At 35.5% G+C, this 23,141-nt stretch overlaps 1 protein-coding gene across 17 annotated transcripts in view; it reads right to left on the bottom strand.

The window, feature by feature from the left end:
* Positions 1 to 23,141, bottom strand: part of HMBOX1 (homeobox containing 1) — a 167,379-nt gene that overhangs the window by 53,467 nt on the left and 90,771 nt on the right. For all 17 annotated transcript variants that reach the window (XR_012513306.1, XM_074384137.1, XM_039461137.2 and 14 more), the window contains exon 4: positions 21,507 to 21,592. Coding sequence is in view for 16 of the 17 variants with exons in the window: in XM_074384137.1 (XP_074240238.1) it covers positions 21,507 to 21,592 (86 nt within the window). In the remaining variant the exon portion in view is untranslated. The remainder of the gene's footprint in view (positions 1 to 21,506; positions 21,593 to 23,141) is intronic.

Genomic DNA, 23,141 nt, shown 5'->3' with positions numbered 1-23,141 from the left:
ACCCCCAAAGCAAAACAGCCTATCTAAGCTGCTCCTGAATTCTTGGCCAATACAAACTGAGTGAGATAATAAAGACTTATGTTACAAGATGCTAAGTTCTTAATGTAGCAACAGATAAGTGATACATCCTTATACTCTAGTTCCCCCATCTCCATATCCCAGCCTTTGCACCCAACTCCTCATATTTAGAATATATTTTTAGATAGTAAACATTTACATTTTGTTCTGAATTCACAGTTGCCACAGTTGTACACTCATGGTTACAGATTCAAAAAGATTTAAGATTTACCATAGAGTTTCTTAGTTTTTCCATTCCTAAACTCTATTTTTAAGTTACAAGTTACAAACAGTTAAATTTTAAGTATAAGTTCAATGAGTTTGTAGAAATGTGCAGATGTATGTGAACACTGCTCAAATAAATTTATAGATTATTTCTATGCCCCCTGAAAAGTCCCTCTTGTTCCCTTTCCAGTCAATACCTAAATGCCTTATTTCGTTTTCTTTTTTTTTTGAGATAGAGTCTCGCTCTGTCAGCCAGGTAGGAGTGCAGCAGCGTGATCTCGGCTCTCTGAAACCTCTGCCTCCCGAGTTCAAGCGATTCTGCTGACTCAGCCTCCTGAGTAGCTGGGATTACAAGCATGTGCCACCACGCCCAGCTGATTTTTGTATTTTTAGTAGAGACAGGGTTTCACCATGTTGGTCAGGCTGGTCTTAAACTCCTAACCTCATGATCTACCCCCCTCGGCCTCCCAAAGTGCTGGGATTACAGGCATAAGCCACCATGCCTACTAATTTTTGTATTTTCAGTAGATGGGGTTTTGCCATGTTGGCCAGGCTGTTCTTAAATTCCTGACCTCAGGTGATACACCCACCTCCGTCTCTCAAAGTGCTGAGATTATAGGCGTGGGCCACTGTACCTGGCCTAAATGCCTTATTTCTAAATATAACTTTGGTTATAGATTTCTTCGCAGAGAAGTTATTAGCACCTCAGGCTAAATGGTGCTGTATTTTCCAGTCCTTGTATGTTTTGCATGTTTGTCTGTATTTTTATACTTAGAGGACAATTTTACAGAAAAAAATTTTGGGGTCACCTTTCCTTCAAAATATCTTGAATTGGAATGACATCAATGAGAATGGTGAAATAAAAACCTCTGAAAAGCTACTCCTCCATAACAATAGCAAAATCTGCTGTCCCATAAAAGTTCTGTCAACAACTCTCAGAGTCGACTTCTTCAGAACTTTAAAAATTACCAAAGTCTCCAACAATTCAAAGAGCATTTCTTCAAAAAAATGCTGAATATTGGTAAGAACAGCAACATGACATTTTTAACTTGGCCTCTTCCCATGCCTGTCGTACTATCATTATAGTAGACTTAAAAACCAACATTACTACAATCACAGTGAAAACCAGGTGTGGCCTAGTAGCCACTGTAGGGGAAAGAACAGGTTTGGAGTTCCTTAAAACACTCTTCTAAGAGAATTGTCATTATTTGACCTGTCTGGCAATTACCTGGAAAGCTTTATTTACAAGGCTTACTTTATTTGACCTGACTCAAGATCTTATTTACTGTGAACAGCTTCTCTCTGAAGAGGAAAGACAGATGTATGGTAATTTGTCAAAAACAACCAGTGGCAATAAATTAACATTGCAGCTGCCGGAGGCAATCACAACAACTGATGTGAACAAGAAGCTGACCAAAATGTTTCAACAGAGAGTTGTATGAGATGTCCATGAGAGTCTTCAAAAGGCTATGATATACCCTAGGAATCCAGAGGGCCATGAACTTGTGTAGGACTGTGCACACATATAGGGCTATGAAGATGTATAGGAAACACTTGTGAAGACTCAAATTTCTCACCTCTGGCTGACTTGGAGACCAAGAACAAAGAGAAAGTGAAGGGTTAGGCAAAATTATAAGCTGTCAGACTGAGCATTAAAGGTGTGCCCAATATACACAGAGAGCCCCTTGACAAAAGCTGGGACACTTATTGTTTCTAGAGATTTAAGGAAATCTCTACCTAATAATTAGCTGACCACTAAATTGACAAAGAAGAGAGTTCAGCGGCTACATACCACAAAAAATAATAACTTTACAATGTTAAATCAGGAAATTTCATTAAACAAACATCACCAACAACAGCAATAAGAAATCCAAGGGAGGAAAGGAATCTGATTCCCAGAGTTTCCACATTACTTAGAATTTCCAGGTTTTAAAACAAAACTTATAAGACATGCAAGGAAACAAAAAAGTATGGCTCATACACAGTGGAAGCAGTCAGTGAGAAGTGTCATAGAAGAAATCCAGACATTTAACTTACTAGACAAATATTTGAATTAACCATTTAAAAAGTTAAAAAACTAAAAGAAACATGTCTCAATAACTAAGAAAAGCATGAGAAAAAATGCCTTACCAAACACACACTATCAAAAGACAAAAATTATAAGAACCAAATAGAAACCTTGGAATTAAAAAGTATAAAAAATGAAATTAAAAATCACCTAGAGGGGCTCAATGGTAGATATGAACTGGCAGAAAAAATAATCAGCAAACTTGAAGACAGATCAATGAATATGACATATTATAAGGAACAGAAAGAAAAAAGCAATGAAGAAAATGGAACAAAGACTCAAAAACCCATGGGATACCATTAGGCTTACCAATATACACATAATGGGAATCCCAGAAGAAAGAGAGAGGCAAAAGCCAAGAGTATTTTGAAAAAAATAGTGACCCAAACTTCCCAAATTTGATGAAAAGCATTAATTCACACATGTAAGAAGTTCAGTGATCTTCAAGTAGGGTTAATGTGAAGAAATCCATACCTAGACACATCATAAATTGTAGAAAACCAAAGACAAAGAGAAAATCTGAAAGTGAGAAGAGAGAAGTGACTCATTACAAACAAAAAAATATGATAAACAGCTAATTTATCATCAAAAAGCAGGGGAAGGAGAAATTAAGACATTTTCAGATGAGCAAAATTAAAGAAAACATGCTGTCAGCAGATGTGCCCTCTAAGAAATACTAAAGGGAGGTCTTCAGGCTGAAATGAAAGAACATTATGCAGTAAATCAAATACACCTGAAGCAACAGAGTAACAGTAAAGTTAATTACATAGATAAATATAAAAGAGAGTATAATTAAACATTTTGTGTCTATAATTCCTTTTCCTCCTATTTTATTTAAAACTACATAATGCAATAATTATAATCTAAGTTAAGGGGCACACAAAATATAAATGTAATTTATATGACAAAAATGGACTTATCAGAGAAAAGTTTTTCTATGCTATTAAAATTAGGTTGGCATTAATATCGACTAGATTGTCATAAATTAAGATGTTAATGATAATCTCCAGGCAATGACTGAGAAAATAACTCAAAAAATATAGCAAAAGAAATGACAAGGGATTTAAACTTGTACAGGAGACAATAATCTATTTAACACAAAAGAGAAAGTAATCAGAGAAACAACAACAAAAAATATACAGAAAACAAATGGCAAAATGACAGCTATAAATACTACTTTATCATAATTAAATTAAAATAGATTTAAAATGCCAGTAAGAAGACAGAGATTGCCAGAAACACAATCTAACTGCATCTTATCTGTAAGAGATATATCTTAGATTCAAAGAAAATTAGGTTGAAAGTAAAAGAATGGAAAAAGATGTATCATATAAACTAACCAAATGAGAACTCAACTGACAGTTAAATATTAATAGAATAGACCTTAAGTTAAAACTTGCCAGGCGCAGTGGCTCACGCCTGTAATCCCAGCACTTTGGGAGGCCAAGGAGGGCGGATCACGAGGTCAAGAGATCGAGACCATCCTGGTCAACATGGTGAAACCCCGTCTCTACTAAAAATACAAAAAATTAGCTGGGCATGGTGGTGTGTGCCTGTAATCCCAGCTACTCAGGAGGCTGAGGCAGGAGAATTGCCTGAACCCAGGAGGCAGAGGTTGTGTTGAGCCGAGACCGTGCCATTGCACTCCAACCTGGGTAACAAGAGTGAAACTTCGTCTCAAAAAAAAAAAAAAGATAAAACTTGTTACTAGAAAAAGAAGACCTAATAAAAGGCACAATTAACAAGGAAGATATAATTGTAAATGCATATATACCAAGCAACAGAGCCCTAAAATGCATAAAGCAAAAACTGCCAGAACTGAAGACAGAAGAAAGAATTCAACAATAAGAGTTGGAGATATCAATATACCACTTTCAATCATAGGAAAAACAGGTAGATAGATCAACAAGGATAATACGAACAACTGTAAGCCAACACATTACATAACCTAGTTGAAACAAACATATTGGTAGGAAAAAACTACTGAACCTGACTCAAGGCACAGAAAATCTGAATAGACTTATATTAAGTAAAGATGTTGAATTCATATTCAAACAGCCTCCACAAAGAAAAGACAGAATGCTTTACTGGTAAATTCTACCACACATTTAAAGAATAATTAATGCACAAACACCCATTAACAACTCTTCACAAATTCTTCTATAAAAATAAAAAAGGAAAAAACACTTCTGACTCAATTCCATGAGGCAGTATTATCCTAATACCAAAACCAGACAAAGACACTACAGGAAAACTATACACAGGCTGGGCATGGTAGCTTACATCTGTAATTCCAACACTTTAGGAGGCCAAGGAGGGAGGATCACTTGAGGCCAGGAGTTCAAGGCCAGCCTGAGCAATACAGGAAGACCCCACTTCTGCGAAATAAAATTTAAAAATTAGCAAGGCATGGTGGCACACCCCTGTGGTCCCCAGATACCTGGTAGGCTGAGGTGGAAGGATCACTTGAGCCAGGAAGTCAAGGCTGTAGTGAGCCCTGATGGTGCTACTGCACTGTAACTTAGGTGACAGAGTGAGACCTAATCTCAAACAAAAACGACAGATTAATATCCCTTAGGCATGCTGGTGTAAAAATCCTCAACGAAATGTTAGCAAACTGAATCCAAAAACATATATAGAGGATTATATGCCATGACCAGGTGGGATTTAGCAAACTGAATCCAACAACATATATAGAGGATTATATGCCATGACCAGGTGGGATTTATTTCAGGATAGCAAGGTTCACTCAACACATGAAAATCAATGTAATGCAGTCACATCAATAACTGACAAAATCCACATAATTATTTTAATAGACACAGAAAAATCATGATAAAATTCAACAGGCTTTCATGATATAAAATACTCAAAAACTAAGCAGAGAAGCAAACTTCCTGACCCTGATATAGGGTATCTATGAACAAACAATAGCTAACATCATATTTAATGGGGAAAGACTGAACACTTTCCCTAAGAACAGGAACAACACAAGGATATCTGCTCTTGCCACTTCTGTTAAACACTGTATTAGAGGTTCTAGCTATAAGGCAAAATAAAGAGAAGTCATGTGGATTGGAAAAGAAGAAGGAGAACTACCTCTATTTGCAGATATATGATTTCGTATGTAAAAAACTCAAAGAAATACACAGACAAAGACACAGACACACACACACTCCTATTAGAACTAATAAATGAGTTCAGCACAATTGCAAAATATAAGATCAATATACAAAAATAAAACTTATTTCTATCCATTAGCAATGAACAATACAAAAATAAAATTCAGAAAAGACTTCCACTTACAAAAACATTAAAAAGAATAAAATACACAGGATAAGTGGATATCCATATTAATAGAATGCTCACATCGCTTCCTCACATCATATATAAAAAGTAACTCAAAGACATAAACGTAAGAGCTAGAAGTATAAAACTTTTAGAACAAAACAAATATAAAGCCGCATGATCTAGGAACAGGCAATGATACTAAGCAAAAACAAAACAACAAAACAACATATACTTCATCAAAACTAAAAACTTGTGTGCTTCAAAGAACACTATCAAAAATGTGAAAAGACAACTCACAGAATGGGAGAAAATATTTGTAAACACCCTATCTGGTAAGGGACTTAACTGATAAGTAACTTGTCAGACCTAAGTCCATGTATACATGTGTATACACAAACTTATATAAAGAATTCAACCTGTATATGAATTTATATAAAGAATTCAACTTATACATTAACTTATGTAAGTGACTCAACATTTCAACATATTATATAAACCTATATAAAGAACTCTTTAACACTTCAATATAAAAAGACAAATAATCCAATTTTTAAAAAAGGCAAAGGATCTGACTAGACACTTTTCCAAAAAAGATACATAAATGGGCCGGACGTGGTGGATCATGCCTATAATCCTAGCACTTTGGGAGGTGGAGGCAGGTGGATCACCTGAGGTCAAGAGATTGAGACCAGTCTGGCCAAGATGGAGAAACCCTGTCTCTACTAAAAATACAAAAAGTTAGCCGGGCATGGTGGCACATGCCTGTAATCCCAGGTACTCAGGAAGCTGAGGCAGGAGAATCACTTGAACCTGGGAGGTGGAGGTTGTGGTGAGATACATAAATAACCAAGATGCACATGAAAAGATATACAACACCATCACTCACTAAATCAAAACTACAGCAAATCAAAAATACAGTAAGACACATACTTCACATACACTAGGATAGCTATCGTAAAGTGTTGGTGAGTATATGAAGAAATTGGAAATGTCATACATTGGTGGTGGTTTGTAAAATGGAAAACGGTTATGGCAGTTCCTCAAAACATTAAACACAGAATTACCATGTGACCCAGCAGTTCTATTCCTAGGCACACTTCCCAGAGAATTTGTCCACTCGAAAACTTGTCCACAAATATACATAGCCGCATTATTATTAACAATAGCCAATGAAATAATCCACCTGTTCACCAACCGATGAATACACAGAATATGGTATATACATATAATGATATATTATTCAGTTATGAAAAGGAATGAAGTACTGATGCATGCTACATGAGTGAATCTTGAAAACATTATGCTAAGTATAAGGAAGCCCAAAACAAAAATTTATATAGTATATGATTCCATCTTATGAAATGTCCAGAAGTTTGTAGGTATATCCACAGGGACAGAAAGTAAATCAGTGCAAACCAGGGGCTGGGGGACTGGGGGACTGGGAATTACTGCTGATGGGTATGGGTTTCTATGTTAGATTGTATGTGTGTATATATATAGATAGATAGATAGATAGATATAGATATAAGAATTCCCACCGTTTTCCTTTTTTGATACAGAATTCTTATTTGACTTGGTCTGTGCTTTAAGGTTCTAGCTATTGCTTCACTAGAGTTTTTCTTCTATTTTTGTTTATTTTTATTGTCTTTACTGGGTTTTGATGCACAGAAGAGGACCAGCAGCATCCCTCAATCTTCTAAAGTTTGCTGACTCAATGGGCAAAATCCCCCTGATCTTTAGAAATTAAATTGTTCGTATTTAATATTCTAAGATACTTTACATCTTTTCATATGATTATTGGCCACTTATATTTTGTCTTGCGTAATTATACGCTGCTATCTTTTACTAATTTTTTATTAGGTTATTTGTCGCTTTTCATAATAACCTATAAGAGCTTTTTTGATATACCATCATAGATACCAATCTTTTGCTCTATAATGCTGCAAATACCTTCCAATGTGAATCTTGTTTATAGTATCTTTTACCGGATACATGCTTAAAATTTTTATGCAGTTAAACCCATACAATGTTATTTTTAGGGTTTTATGTATTGCTTAGGAAAGCTTTTCCTATCCCAAAATAATAAAAACATTCATTATTTTCTTTTAACAATAGTGTAGAATATTTTCTCAAGCTTTAAAAAGTATATTTATTTAGTTCTTTATTCCACATGAAAACTGATTTTTGCTTCTGGTATAATTAGTATCTATATTCATTTTTCCATTTTCTAACAATAAATGGAAAAACACTATTTATTTCCTTACAGATTGGAAGGGATTCCTTTATTTAAGCTAAATTAGCTCATCTCTAAGGATCTATTAACTCTCTCCTGTACAACTGATATATTCATCTGACAACACAATGACTCTGTTTTACTTACTCTAACCATGTAGTATATTTTAATATCTGGTAGGGCAAATTTGGTCAACTCTTTCCCGTACTTTTTTTTTGTTTGTTTGTTTGTTTTTTGAGATGGAGTCTGGCTCTGTCACCCAGGCTGGAGTGCAGTGGCACAATCTGGCCTCACTGCAGCCTCCATCTCCTGGGTTCAAATGATTCTCTTTCCTTAGCCTCCCGAATAGCTGGGATTACAGGCATGTGCCACCATGCCCGGCGTATTTTTTATTTTTAGTAGAGATGGGTTTTACCATGTTGACCAGGCTACTCCTGAGCTCCTGACCTCAAGCCACCTGCCTGCCTCAGCCTCCCAAAGTACTGGGATTATGGATGTGTGTCACCATGCCTGGCTTTCCCCTGTTCTTTTAAAACAATCTCTTAGTTATTCTCATGCATTTTTTTTTCCATATAAACTTTAGATTCATGTTGACAAAAACAACAAAATCCTGTTGTGATTCTGATTGGTAGCACAGAGCGCAATAAAAAAACTGGCAACCCTTGAGTTGATTCTGCCAGTAGAGATTGTTACTGAGTTTGTGACATAACATATGTTTTTAAAATTGGTGCTAGTTTTTTTTTAAATACAGAAGTTACATATGGGATACAAAATCCAAAAGGAGCAAAAATAAGTCATCTTCCATTTGTTATTGACTTTGTGGTGTAACATGTGTTTTTAAAATTGGTACTAGTTTTTTTTTTTTAATACTAAAGTTATACATGGGATACAAAATCCAAAAGGAACAAAAATAAGTCATCTTCCATTCATATCTTACAACCTATTCCCTTCTTCATTCCACTAGAGACATACAGAACTGCTTTATTCTTTTATAAACAAACAGTACTCCATAGCATACATGTACCATAATTTACCAAGCTAGCCTCTACTGGTGGACATACAGGTTATTTACAGCATTTTGTCATCATATAATATGCTGCAATAAATATTCTTGTACTGTCATCATTCTAGACATAAGCAAATACTTCTATAGGATAAATTCCTAGAAAAATTACACAGTAAAAACTTTAAAAAATGCTACTCATACAAGAGTATGTAGATCTTAAAGAATAACATATTTATCACCAAATTAAAATCTTACCTAAATCTTTATCAAAATATATCTTATTTGTTACATAAGTAGTATCTATTTTGTATACTGGAATAAAGGCAAAAAATAGTTTAAAATAGTTCCTTAATTGCCAACTATTCATAGTTAAAGTTTATATATGGTAAACTATGTCCTTTTGAAAAACAGTAATAATACTCTATACCAATATGGAATAATTTCCAAGTTAAAAAAAATCTAAGTGTTGATTTGGCACAAAAAGACAATGAATATACTTACTTGTTAATAAATACATAAAACTTCTGAAGAAACTGTTAACATTAATCTCATCCCAGAAGGGGATATGGCTAGGGAACGAGGAGGAGGCTTAGCATGTATACTCTTCTGAAAGTACTTCTGAAGTCTGAACCACATGAATATATTTCCTAATACAAAAAGTACATTTATTGTTTAAAAGTTCATTAGTAAGTGTCTCAAAGCTATACATATTTATGGTTAACATATTTGGTCTCAGGAAACTCAGCTTTAGGAAAGTCGATCTCGAGAGACATGAATGAAAAATGATTACGGGCTGAAAATTAAGCAATTATAATGATTAACAATGATAATAATAGAAAAACTTCTATGGCATTTACCTATGAGCTATTTCAAACTTTACCTAAACTAACTCGTTTAATCCACCCAAGTACTCATTTAGGTAGGTACTACTGTTATTCTGTTTTCTAGAAGAGGAGAAATTGAGGCTTAAGACATTCAGTAATTTGGCCAAAGTTATATAATAAGTAAGGGATGGAAATCAGATTTTTGAACCCAGGCAGTCCATCCTCAAAGTCACACCCTTGACAATGGTATTATATTTTCTCTATACACCAAACTGCTATGTAAAGAGCAGTGGCTGTGTAGCAAAACAAACAGCAATTAACTGCATGACTACTGGCAAGTAAGTCAATCCTCTTATGCCTGTGTTTTCTCATTCGTGTAACTGAGGAAGTTAACACCTGCTTCTCAAGTATATAAAACTCTTAGCATGGCATCTAACACTTGATAGTGTTAAATAAGTTATAGCTAAAAATAAAAACCCTAAAAAAAAAAGAGGTTTAGCTAAGAGGGTGAGGGCTAGTAAAAAGCAGAGCCACCGGCCATCTATAACTCACTTGGACAGCTAGATGCTGATAGGGATTCAGCATAATGATAAAGCTGAAGACTGTAAAAACAATGTCGCTAAACAATGGCTTAAGATACTTCTTCTTACTATCTATTATGCATGATAGTAATTATTTTAACACACAGCACTCAAGGATTTCAAAGACCCTTTTTATCTCCTAGAAAAATCAAGATAAACTGGTAATAAAATGTCCTACAAAAACTGTTGGGCAATGGAAGGGCTTGGAAGCAAAAGGCAGTATGTTTATAACTGTCAAAGGAGAAAAAAACATTTTTAAGAAAATAGCATCTTCTAGTTCTTAAAATGACTGAGAACATTAAATGATGGACCACATTAAGAAAGTTTTAAGAATCCCAGACTACATTTCTCATCAAGAACAATGATGAGCCTGGGGCAATATTATAGTGGACTTGTGCTTTCAAATCACAATGAGTTCAAAAGCAAGATGGTGTCCACGGATTTGCTTAGGAGATCTAGTGACAGGCCACTCAGTATTTTTAAAACTACTATAGGAGGCAAAATCTCCTAGCTTAGCAAGTAAAAACTATGTTCTTTACTAAAAAGGACATAAGGGAAGGGCCACTGCTGTGTCTAAGGCTAATTTAATTTGGTTTGTGGTTAGTAATTCTGTTATTTTAGGCAACTGGCAAGAGAAGAATATTTGGGCCACGTGTAAAATTACATAGGAAAGTGCTGGAAATCTTTAAGGTATTAAGGACCCAATAACTCTACCATTCTCTTATTTTTTCTGCTGACTTCAGTATAGGGTACAAGCCCTATGATCCAGGTAGTAAATTATAAACAGTTTAAGATAGTCACCATAATAAAAAGGTATAGTTGCAAAGATATTTAAGAAAGAAATAATACCAATTCTACACAAATGCTTCCAGAAAATACAAGAGAAAGGACCACTTAGCAACTTATCTCATGAGGCCAACGTTATAATGTCATTGTATAGTTTTGTTATAATAAGAATAGAAAGAACACAGGCAAGTAAAACATAAACCCAGAATAACGTCAGATGCAATAATTCTTAATATCAGCAAATTAAATGAAATGATATAAAATGGACCATATATCATAACTGAGTGAGATTTTTTCCAGAATGTAAATCAACGTGATTTACCATATTAACAAGACTAAGCAAGAAAAACCATTTGGTCATCTCAACAGATACCGAAAAGCATTTGATAAACTACAACATCCATCATGATAAAAACTATTAAAAATAGAAGAAAACTTTCTTGAAAGGAATCTTGGTAAAGGGCAACTATGAAAAACTCACAGCTAAGATCCTACTTAACAGTAAAAAATTGAATGTTTGCTCCCTATGACTGGGAACAAGGTAAGGATGTCTGCTTTGGTCACTCCATTCAAGATTGAACTGTTGGTCCTAGTTCAATAAAGGGGGAAAAAGAAATGGCCCGGCGCGGTGGCTCAAGCCTGTAATCCCAGCACTTTGGGAGGCCGAGGCAGGTGGATCACGAGGTCAAGAGATCGAGACCATCCTGGTCAACATGGTGAAACCCCGTCTCTACTAAAAATACAAAAAATTAGCTGGGCATGGTGGCACGTGCCTGTAATCCCAGCTACTCAGGAGGCTGAGGCAGGAGAATTGCCTGAACCCAGGAGGCGGAGGTTGCGGTGAGCCGAGATTGCGCCATTGCACTCCAGCCTGGGCAACAAGAGCGAAACTCCGTCTCAAAAAAAAAAAAAAAAAAAGGGGGGGAGGGGGAGGAGAAGAAACAAGAAAGACATATTGAAAAGGAAGAAGTAAAATTATCTCATTCACAGATAAGATGATTGTGTAGAAAATCCTTTAAAAATAATTTTTAAGCTACTAGAACAAATAATTGAGTTAAGCAAGTTCACAGGTCAATATAATAAAACCAACTGATTTGTGATACAAGAAACAAGGAAGTGGGTACCAAAATTAAAAGCAATACCAATATAATCACAACAAAAATATAAAATATTTAGCGAGGAATTTAATATGTATAAAACGTGTACACTGAAAACCACTAAAATGGCTGAGAGAAAATAAAAAAGTCATAAACAAGTAAAAACATAGCAAATCACGTTCATAGATTGAGACTCGATATGATTAAGATGTAAATTCTTAATGCCAGATCAAGGTATACATTTAACACAATCCCAATCTCACTTACAGATGTACTTTTTGCAGAAACGGAAAAGCTAGTTTTAAAATGTATATAAAAATACTAAAGACCTGTAAAGTCAACAGTTATCTTGAAAAGGAAAAACAACATTGGGAAGAATTACACTTTCTGATTTCATGACTTAGAATAATCTAATTTTTACTGGTGTAAGGACAGACATAAAGATTGACAGAACAGAATACAAAGCCCAGAAACAGACCTTGCATGTATGTCCAACTGAGTTTCCAGAAAGAAAACAAAGTAATCAAATGGGGAAAGACTAGATTTTTTGACAAATGGTGTTCTAACAACTGGATCTCCGTAAGAAAAAAAAAAAATGCCTCAACCCTTATCTCAATACAGAAGTTAACTTTAAATGGTCCACAGAACTAATGTAAGAGCTAAAAAGATAAAGCGTACAGAGGAAAACATGGGACTATCTTTGAGACTTCAAGCGAATTTTCTCAGAACACAAAAAGCAAAAACTACAAAAGAAAAAAAGTGATAAATACAACTTCCTAAAATTTTACAACATTTGCTCTTAGAAAGATATTTTTAAGAAAATGAAAACACAAGCCTTGGTCTAGGAAATATGTATATCTGTATATTTAAGGACTTGTACCCAGAATATAAAAAGAGCTCTTATACTAAATAAGGCAAACCTGATTAAAGAATAATAGACAAAAGATTTGACAGACATGTCACCCAAGAAGCTACATGAATAACAAGTGATCATATAAAAAGATGCTCAACATAATCAGTCATTAGAAAAACACAAAATAAAACTAGAATGAGATATCATTATACTTGCACTAGAATGACTCAACTCATTAATAAGCACAAACACCAAGTACTGAAGAGAGAGCAGAGTGGTAAGACCTCATTCTTTGCTGGTGGGAATGCAAAATGGTGCAGCCACACTAAAGAGTTTGGCAGTGTCTTAAAAAGTTAAAAGTATGTTTACCAACAACCCCACAATCCCACTCCCGGGTATTTACCCATAGGAAATGAAAACATATTCCCACACAAAAACTTATATACAAAATATTCATAGCAGCTTAGTTCTAAATAGCCACGCCCTGGAAAAAATCCAAACGTCCATCTACTGATTAATGGATAAACTAATTTTGTTATATCCATTCAATGGATTAGTATTCAGCATTCAAAAGTCATAAATGACTGAAATATGTAACAACACTCATGAATCTTAAAAGCATCATGCTAAATGAAAGAAGTTAGATACAAAAGATATGTTTTGTATGATTCCATTGACATGAAATTCTAGAAAAGGTAAATCAATAGTGAAGGAATGCAGATGAATGGTTGCCAGGTACTGCAGGTGGGAAAACAGTATTTGACTGCAAAAAGGCACAAGACAACTTCTTGGAATACTGAAATAGTCGTGTCTTAAATTTGGTGATGATTAATGCCGCTATATAAGTTTGATAAAACTCAGAGACCTATACTCTTATGTAAATTTTATCTTAATAAAGGTAATAAAAACAAAGGAAAAAACAAAATTCTCTTGCATATCTCCAAGTTTATTTTGTAAGAATCAAATGATACAGTCAAATTTAGTTGAAGCTGACACATTCTGATATTAAAAGCTTTCTTCTAAGCCAAAAGAATTTGAACGATTTGCTTAAAAAATGTATAGGCCTCTCAGGTATCAAGCCCCTCAGCTGCAGTTTGGTTAGTTCAAGCATTAGTTCCTTAGTTAAATATAGTGCTACATCTTCCTCACGAAACTATTTGCAGCACCTTGATTTAAGGCCTCATTTTGAGTAAAACTTTTAAGAATTAATAGAATAATTCTTTACTGCATAAAGGAGCATATCTAGAATTTACAAGAAATGGCATTTATTTTCTCTTCAGAGCCTTTCTTCTCCAGGATGTTATTTGTGATATTTATGATATTGCTTTAAGATTGACAGCTACAGATGAACCTTAGGTTTTGCTTTTTGTCACACAGAGATACCTTCTGAATTTTTTACTGGGGTATCACTTCCTCCTTTTGTTATTTATTTCTGTATACTTAACATATTAACATATTTAATATAACAATTTTAAAATTACATTAGGCAAGAAATATTTCACACAACAATCAAAGGAACATTGTATCTAAGTACAGGCTTTTCCCCACAATCTTAGGAAATAAGAAGTGGAGAGAAACAAAAATGATAATTACTGAATGAGGGGAAAAATCACATCTGTGCCTAACCTTTATAAGTCACTGTCAGGGCTTGCAGTAGGATAACATTCTTTTAAATACGGTTTCTGCTTTATATACAGGTGAAAGAGAGATGCTATTTTATACCTGACAACTAGTCTTCCCAATATTTATACCAAAAATGTATACTCCTATGCACTGCATTTGACAAGATCAAAGCCCCAGCAGGACAATGAATTTCAATAATTGTAGAGAACTGATTTTCAAACAACAAAAAATACCTTCAAAAATTATTTTCACTGCCAATTCCTCACTTAGCCATCAACAAAGTGAGAAAACACAGGCATTTAGATGTGGAAGAGGCTGTTTTTTCTCCTATGGGGGAAAAAAATGTAACTTCATATGTTATGCTTACAAGAAAACAATTTTCCGAAAAATTAAAGAAGAAGATAGAAGAAACTGAGATTAAAAAGTAAGAATATTTTGAACCATGGAATAACATCTGTTCCTATTCCCCCAGGCTGCAAAACAAAAGAAAATCCCAAAATGCACTCTGCCGAAACAATTATAATGTTGAGTAAACAAAGTACATTCAAAGATTTGAAAGGTTTCCTCTAACAAAAAGAAAAACTCCAAACCTCTTCCATTTGGAGAGAGGATTACATCTTTCATGCAGAAGCCCACCCATCCTGTAGGCAGGTGGTAGCCTTCAAACTGGAGATCCACATAAAACTGGTAAAATCCACTAGGTAAGAATTAATAAAATCTTGTCAAATTAGCAAGGTAATTGTTTCTAGTTGTATTCTAATAGGACAATTCCATAGTCTGTAGCTTACGTTCTACCAACATTGCTTTACTAATATAGATAGACATTCTACTTGTTTATAGCAGTTTTATTCATAACTGCTAAAACCTGGAAGCAACTAAGATGCCATCCAGTAGGTGAATAGAGAAATAAATTGTGGTACATCCAGACAATGGAGTATTATTCAGTGCTAACAGGAAATTCAGAGCTATCAAACCATGAAGAGACAGGGAGAAACAGAAAATGTATATTACTATGTGAAAGAAGCCAATCTGAAGTTCCACACTGCATGATTCCAACTATATGACATTCTGGAAAGGCAAAACTAGGGAAACAATAAAAAGATCAGTGGTTGCCAGGAGCTTAGGGGAGGAGGGGATGAACAGGCAAAGCACAGAGAATTTTTGGGGCAGTACAACAACTCTGTGTAATACTACAGTGGTGGATACATGTCATTAAACATTTGTCCAAACACCATAGGATGTGCAAAACCGAGAGTGAACTCCAATATAAACTATGAACTTCAGGTGACAATGACATGTCAATGTAGGTTCACCGACAGTAACAAAGGTATCATTCTGCTGCTGGATGGTGATAGTGGGAGAGAGCTGTGTATGGAAGGCAGCTGTGAACCTAAAACTACTCTGAAAATAAAGTTGGTTGTTTTTTTTTTTTTTAATACATTGATGCTTTAGTTTTTAATGTCCGATCTTCAGTTCTCTGATTAGGGAACTTAATTCTTTACCTTTACAAAGAAATTGCTATAATTAAATAGAATACGCAGTGGTTTTATCCTTCATTTTAAAGATAGGTTAAAAAGGAATTAAGTGATCTGAGTACAGCTGCAACATTTCTAAAACCAGTTCAGAACTTGCCTTTACACAAATTCTTACGTTTTAGGAATGAAAATCACTAGGTACAGATAAGATGCACATCTGTTAAAATGCATTTACAACTTAAAAACAGAATAGAATTTGACAGCTAGAAAATATATATAGAAGCTGCTATGGTTGAATGTTTATGTCCCCCTATAATTCCTATGTTGAAATTCTTACCTCCAAGATGATGGTTTTAGGAGGTGGGATCTTTGGGAGGTGATTAGGTCATGTGAGTTGAATCCTTCTGAACCAGAATTAGGGCCTCAATAAAAGAGGCCCAAGAGAGACCCGTTCCCCATGCCACTATGTGACAACACAATGAGATGGCATGATCTATGAGCCAGAAAGCAGTCTCTCACCAGACACTGAATATGGCTTGATCCTGGACTTCTCAGCCTCTAGAACTGTGAGAAATAATTTCTCTTGTTTATAAGCCACCTAGTTCATGGTATTTTGTTAGAGCAGCCAGTTCAAATGGAACTAAGAAAGAAACTATTTAGTTAATCTATTTAGTTAAAGCCCTTTATCTTATAAATAAGGAAAATGAGACTCTGGGTCACAAGGCTATTTTACGGCAGAAAGATCAGAACACTGAGATTCTGTTACTTCCTCATCACACTACTACATTTTAAGAAAACAAAATTCTGGTACATTTCTTAAAATTCAGAGGTGCTGATTTTTTCCTCCTTCCGTGTATTTATTTCTTCAGAGGACATGCATCCAATCAATTTATTACTTTGGCTGATAAGCGCTCATCAAGCTCTGCCCATTTACTCATTTATTCTGCATGCTTGATTTTTTTTCCCCAGAGGTCATTTTTTAAAAAATTATGTTTTAAGCATTCTTAAACAGCCTAAGAAAACATTTTACCCTGAAAGTGAATTCAGAATACATGTGCTTATTACTAAAGCAAGGACTATGCTTACCAACCCACCATTGTTAGTGAGAATTTAGAATCTTGGCTGACCTCTTACAGAGGTAAAAATCCACCCTTGGTGGGAACAGCTGCGACTGTGAAAGAAGCTACAAATAACATGCTGGGAATTCAGCAGGCACTGTTATTACATCCTGTTTATACTGTCATTTTTCCTATCAGTAGGATATTATTTATACAGACCCCACCCATGAACTTCTTGTTTATCTTATTATAGAAATCCTCCGAATCTATAAAAAGAAACTTCTGTATTTGTTTCTGGAACATGCACATGTGTTATAATTTTGTACCTCATTACACTTTTTTATTTAGCATTTTCTTTTGTTATGCACCACTCGTTCTCATTTTTATCTCAAGGTTGACTCATTTCACATATTAGAGTTGAACTTACATCTTTTAAAGAGAACTTGTTATAAGATTCAGGAGTACCACCACATCCTAAACCTTAAGGTGGATCAGGTACTATTTTTTGAAGACGCACTTGACTAATTTGTTTAAAGATAGAAAAATGCATATATACACTGATGAGGTACTGCAGGTAGTTAGCTCTGGGTAACCAGAAGGCTTCTATACTCAGGCTCACTCTAATCTAAGTGGACCAACTGCAAGGGCCAGCCTTTAGTTAGTTAGTAACCTCACTATTCTCTAGCTAGATCTCTTCTCTGCAACGAAAAGCCTTGCCGCTGAGTTTAGCTTGATGGCTGGGCAGGCTGGGATAAAAACATAACACACCATACACAAAAAACATAGGAATTCAGTAAGTTGACCAAGAGGACAATGAACCAATCTGGTTATCAATCATCCTCATTCCCCAGGCCTTATATAAACAACTGAAGTAAATGAAATAAAAATGTAAGTTCCTTAAGGGCAAAAATTCACACAGCATTTGTTGAGCAAGTAAATTATTATTTTTGGAGAGGGCATGTCACTGAACAAAGTCACTGGACTAATTTTCATATGTATAGCTTGTGTTTGCATCACCAGTTCTCCTCTTAACACTACAAGGCAGCTAGGTAAACAAGAAATGTTCAGAGTACATGTACAATGCTAGACTCTTTGTGTAAGGAAAGGTCACTCTTGAAGAACACTGCTCTAAAAATGCATAACTAAAATGTGTACTAAACCTCCAGGTGGAGAACTAAGTGTAATTAATTTCAGAAAAAAAGAGATGTCTGCAAGGACTAAAGTGGTCAAGAAGTTAGAATGAGGGTTAATAGCTGAGATAATCTTGATAAACAAATTGGTAGAACTGAGATGAGAAGGTGAGAGGTATCCTTGGGACAACCAAAACTCTGGAAGCATCCAACTGAGCAGAATTCTGGAAATAGCAAATAGTGAAATTCAGCTGGGGGCATACTGAATAGAAGATGGCAAAAAAGAGAAGGCTGGAGTCCGATTACAATTTTTTTTTTTTTTTAAATTTGAGATGAAGTTTCACTCTTGTCCCCCAGGCTGGAGTGCAATGGCGCGATCTCGGCTAACTGCAACGTCTGCCTCCTGGGTTCAAGCGATTCTCTTGTCTCAGCCTCCCAAGTAGCTGGGATTACAGGTGCCAGCTACCACGCCCAGCTAATTTTTGTATTTTTAGTAGAGATGGGGGTTTCACCATGTTTGCCAGGCTAGTCTTGAACTCCTGACCTCAGGTGATCTACCACCCTTGGCCTCCCAAAGTGCTGGGATTAAGAAATTTCAGTTTTTAGACAACAGAAAATCATCAAGGATATCTAATCAAGGGAAGATGAACCCAAACTTCTGGAGTAGAAATGAAGAGGACAAGAACAAGTTGGGGTGAGGCTGAATTGGGGAAAGAAGTTTGTAACACTACCAAATTCCATAGTTATGGCAGCAAAAGAAAGGTCCACGTGGTACAATAGATAAAAAATGTGTAAATGTATTTTCAGTTCTTGCTTGCAAAAACAGGAGATGATGCCCAGGTGCCACGGTGCCTAACACCTGTAATCCTAAGAGCTCGACTAGCCTGAGCAATATGGTGAAACCTCATCTCTACAAAAAGTAAAAAACAGGTGGAGAGTGGTGGCTCATACCTGTAATCACAGCACTTTGGGAGGCCGAGGTGGGTGGATCACCTGAGCTCTGGAGTTCGAGACCAACCTGGCCAATATGGTCAAACCCTGTCTACTAAAAACACAAAGATTAGCCAGGAGTGGTGGGAGGTGCCTCAAATCCCAGCTACTTGGGAGGCTGAGGCAGGAGAATCGATCGCAGGGAAGCAGACATTGCAGTGAGCCCAGATCACACCACTGCACTCCAGCCTGGGTGACTGACTCTGTTTAAAAAAAAAAAGAAGTAAAATATAAAAATTAGCCAGGTGTGGTGGTGTACAACTGCAGCCTCAGCTACTCAGGAGGCTGATATGGGAAGAGCCTAGGAGGTGGAGGCTGCAGTGAGCCATGATTACACGCCACAGCACTCTAGCCTCGGCAATAGAGCGAGACCCTGTCTCAAAACCAAAAACAAAACAAAAATAAAAACGGGATGGCATCATGACTATTACCATGAGGTAATGTTAATGCCAATCCATTGAAGTTAATGTCAGTAAAGTTTACCAGTAGCCTACAATAGTATTTCTCAAACTGAAATCACCTGGGCTTCTGGTTAAAATGTAAATTATGTTTCAGCACATTTAGAGCAGTACTCAGTATTTTCACAACTCTAGCAAGCTCCCAGGTGATGCCAATAATGCTGTTCCATGTACTATATTTTGAGTAGCAAGATGGAAAAACACATCTTTCAGTTTCCCTTTCCAAAAAAGGCAATACTATGTATAATGCATCATGTTTAACCCATTATAGTTTACCCAATGCCTTTAGATATGCTCAAGAAATGCTTTTTAAAGGTATTTTACTATGATTTGCATTAATTAAGGTTGGATGGGTTTCAAAGCTACTATTTTAAAAGTCCAAAATGATTCAATATTCAGGGAATTCAATACACTAAGAAATACTTCTACTTAAAAAGTATCAGTGTTGCAATGCTATTGTATAACACAATTTTGTCTTTTTTAGTTTTAGGCTGGCAAACTGAAAGATACTATTGCTTCTAGTCATGGAGGCTGAAATGTAAGTACTGAAAGACAACATTTCATCTTTTTAAAGCCCACATCAGTGAGTTTCACTAAAACCTACTTGACTTGTCCTTACATTGCATTAGGCACCGTAACTTGGTCCTTGAAGATAAAGGTTACAACATATTTTAAATATCCTATAGAAAAACACCTAAATACTGCAACAATTAAACTAACACACTGTCCTTTGGTGTATATATAAGACTGCTACACAGAAAGACACTGTTAATTATTTTACCATAAACAAGTTTGTTTATAAAAATATATTACTAGTGTAATATATTAAACACATACACACTAGAATATCTTAAAATCAGAAGGTATTTTTGAAGACCAGATCCAACTATTTCATTGTAGAAGGAAGAAAGCTGAGGCACAGAGGCTAAAAAACCCAAATTCACATAGCCAGCTAGTAGAATGTTAATAAAAGGAAAATTAATTTTTGTTATCTATTAATATATAAAGCACAACAATGAAGCAACTACAAAATGTAGTTGAAAGAGTTTCTGGTTCTCCTAATGACTAAGGTCCAGTTAATTTTTTTAAGGGTCTTAGAAATCACTGGGATCTAAGAAAGAAAGATCACACATTAACAAAGAAAAGACATCTGCCCCCAAATTTAAGAACTTCATAAAAAATGCAATCTGAATAGAGAATGACACATATACACCACATACTAAGGATGGGGCTTGGGTGGGGGTGGAGAATGGGATGGGATATAAAGAACAAAGAGAAGACAATGGTAACTCTTCTCAGTAATGTTTCAAGGAATGCTTTTACATATGGAAACTGGTTTAAAAAACAACTTTCTTTACCCTCATGAATAATTTTTTAACTGGTATAATCAGAGACTATATTTGGAGGACTACAAAGCTTTTAAAAACATAACAGTATAGAAAGCAGTTGGATGTGCATGTGTCATACACTGTTACAATTAAAAGCAAACTATGGGAACCTTTTTTAGCCACAAAATAGGGAATTTTGTGCTTATTACAAATGCTATAAAATTTATTAGCACAAGTAAAAAAAAGTCACTAGAGAAGTTCGGTGATATTGGAGACAAAGGGTTTTAAATCACAGGCATACATTATTATGCCTAAGTTGACAGATCTGCACTGCAGTGCAGAAATGCAAGCAATATTCCAACATCTGCACCAGAAGGCACAGACTAGACATGATTCCAGAATAAAGGGCTCTTCAGCTCTTACCTGTTACCTGTGCAACAACTGCTTGGGAAATCCTCCGATTGGCAAGAAAGGCTTTGATTTCCTCTTTTATCACACTGCTGTCCCTCCTAACAAAAACAGAAGACAAGACCAACAATGTATGTTGAAGGTAGAAATCCTCATCTTTGCTAAAAGAAAGGTGAAGCAGAGAGGTGGGGAGAACACAGAAAGGACACAAAAATAAAAGGTAAACAGACCAAACTTGTGTGAAAATATGAAATTACAATGAACCAAGAAACACCAAATATTGCAGTCCTAAAACATCACACCATCAGACAGACGCTTTAGTGAAGACCACAGTAGATATAAGTCTCATACCAGAGGATGGTTAATCGCATGCTCTGTATAATTCACATTAGGAACAAGGCTGTCATATGGTATATACAAAGTTTCATTACTGGGGAATGAGTGTATCTTACACAGACAGAAATCCTAGAAAAATAAAGAGCAACAACAACAAATTCAGTTGTGAGCAGATTGTGGGCTTGCATGTTAACTACACAACTGCATGAATAATGTTCACTTAAAAACCTTTAAAATGATTAAGGAAAAAGAAATCATCATTCTCACAACTGTAAAAATGTTAGCCATCTGAAGAAAGGCTTTGCTCTTTAACTTCTTTTCCTGTATAAACAAAAAATTTAAAGTGGGATGAGCTGAATATAAAGTTTTAGTATTAAAAAGTCATTTATTCATTTTGTATAGTATATAAGAATACTTAAAACTATACAATATTCAGTGTCCTTGATATTATATTATAGACCTCATTTTTCCTCCACTAAAATGCCTGTAACAAATTTTTAAAGACTCAACAAATTCTCAAAAGACTAGACATTCACAAGAATGACAATGAATGGCAAGACTTCTGTTTCTCCACCAGAACAAGTATTAATAAACAAAAATTATAGTCAAACCCTTAAGACTGACCAATTTCTCGCTGAATGCTTTATCTTCAAAAGGATTACATAAATAGAGCAGTGGTTTCTGTTCAAGCTCAAAAGTAACACAGAATAGAGGTAACTTCTTATCTAACACAGGGTCAGCAAATTATGGCCTATGGGCTACTTCTGGCCTGCCACCTATTTTATACAACCTATGAGCTAAGAATCATTTTCAGAGATGAACATTTGCAATCAATTTGATGACAGAAAATGCTAACAATAAACACAAACTAAGCAAAATATCCCTCCCCCTGCAATTTCCTTCTATATTTTCAAAAACTGTACCCAGTTATTACTATTCTGCATTGACTTTTGTCAACAGAAATTTGTGGTTGTTTGTTTTCTGTCTTGTATATGTCTCTACATTATATCCTTTTTTTTTTTTGAGATGGAGTCTCACTCTGTAGCCCAGGCTGGAGTGCAGTGGCAGAGTCTTGGCTCACTGCAACCTCTGCTTCCTAGGCGTAAGCAATTCTCCTGCTTCAGCCTCCTGAGTAGCTGGAATTATAGGTATGCACCACCACACCTGGCTAATTTTTGTATTTTTAGTAGAGATGGGGTTTCACCATGTTGGGCAGGCTGGTCTGAACTCCTGACCTCAAGTGATCCTCCTGCCTTGGCCTTCCAGAATGCTGGGATTATAGGTGTGAACCATTGTGACCAGCCTATGTCTCTA

This window comes from Saimiri boliviensis, chromosome 13, assembly GCF_048565385.1.
Source record: "Saimiri boliviensis isolate mSaiBol1 chromosome 13, mSaiBol1.pri, whole genome shotgun sequence".
Taxonomy (NCBI): domain Eukaryota; kingdom Metazoa; phylum Chordata; class Mammalia; order Primates; family Cebidae; genus Saimiri; species Saimiri boliviensis.
This window is presented reverse-complemented; position numbering and strand designations above follow the sequence as displayed.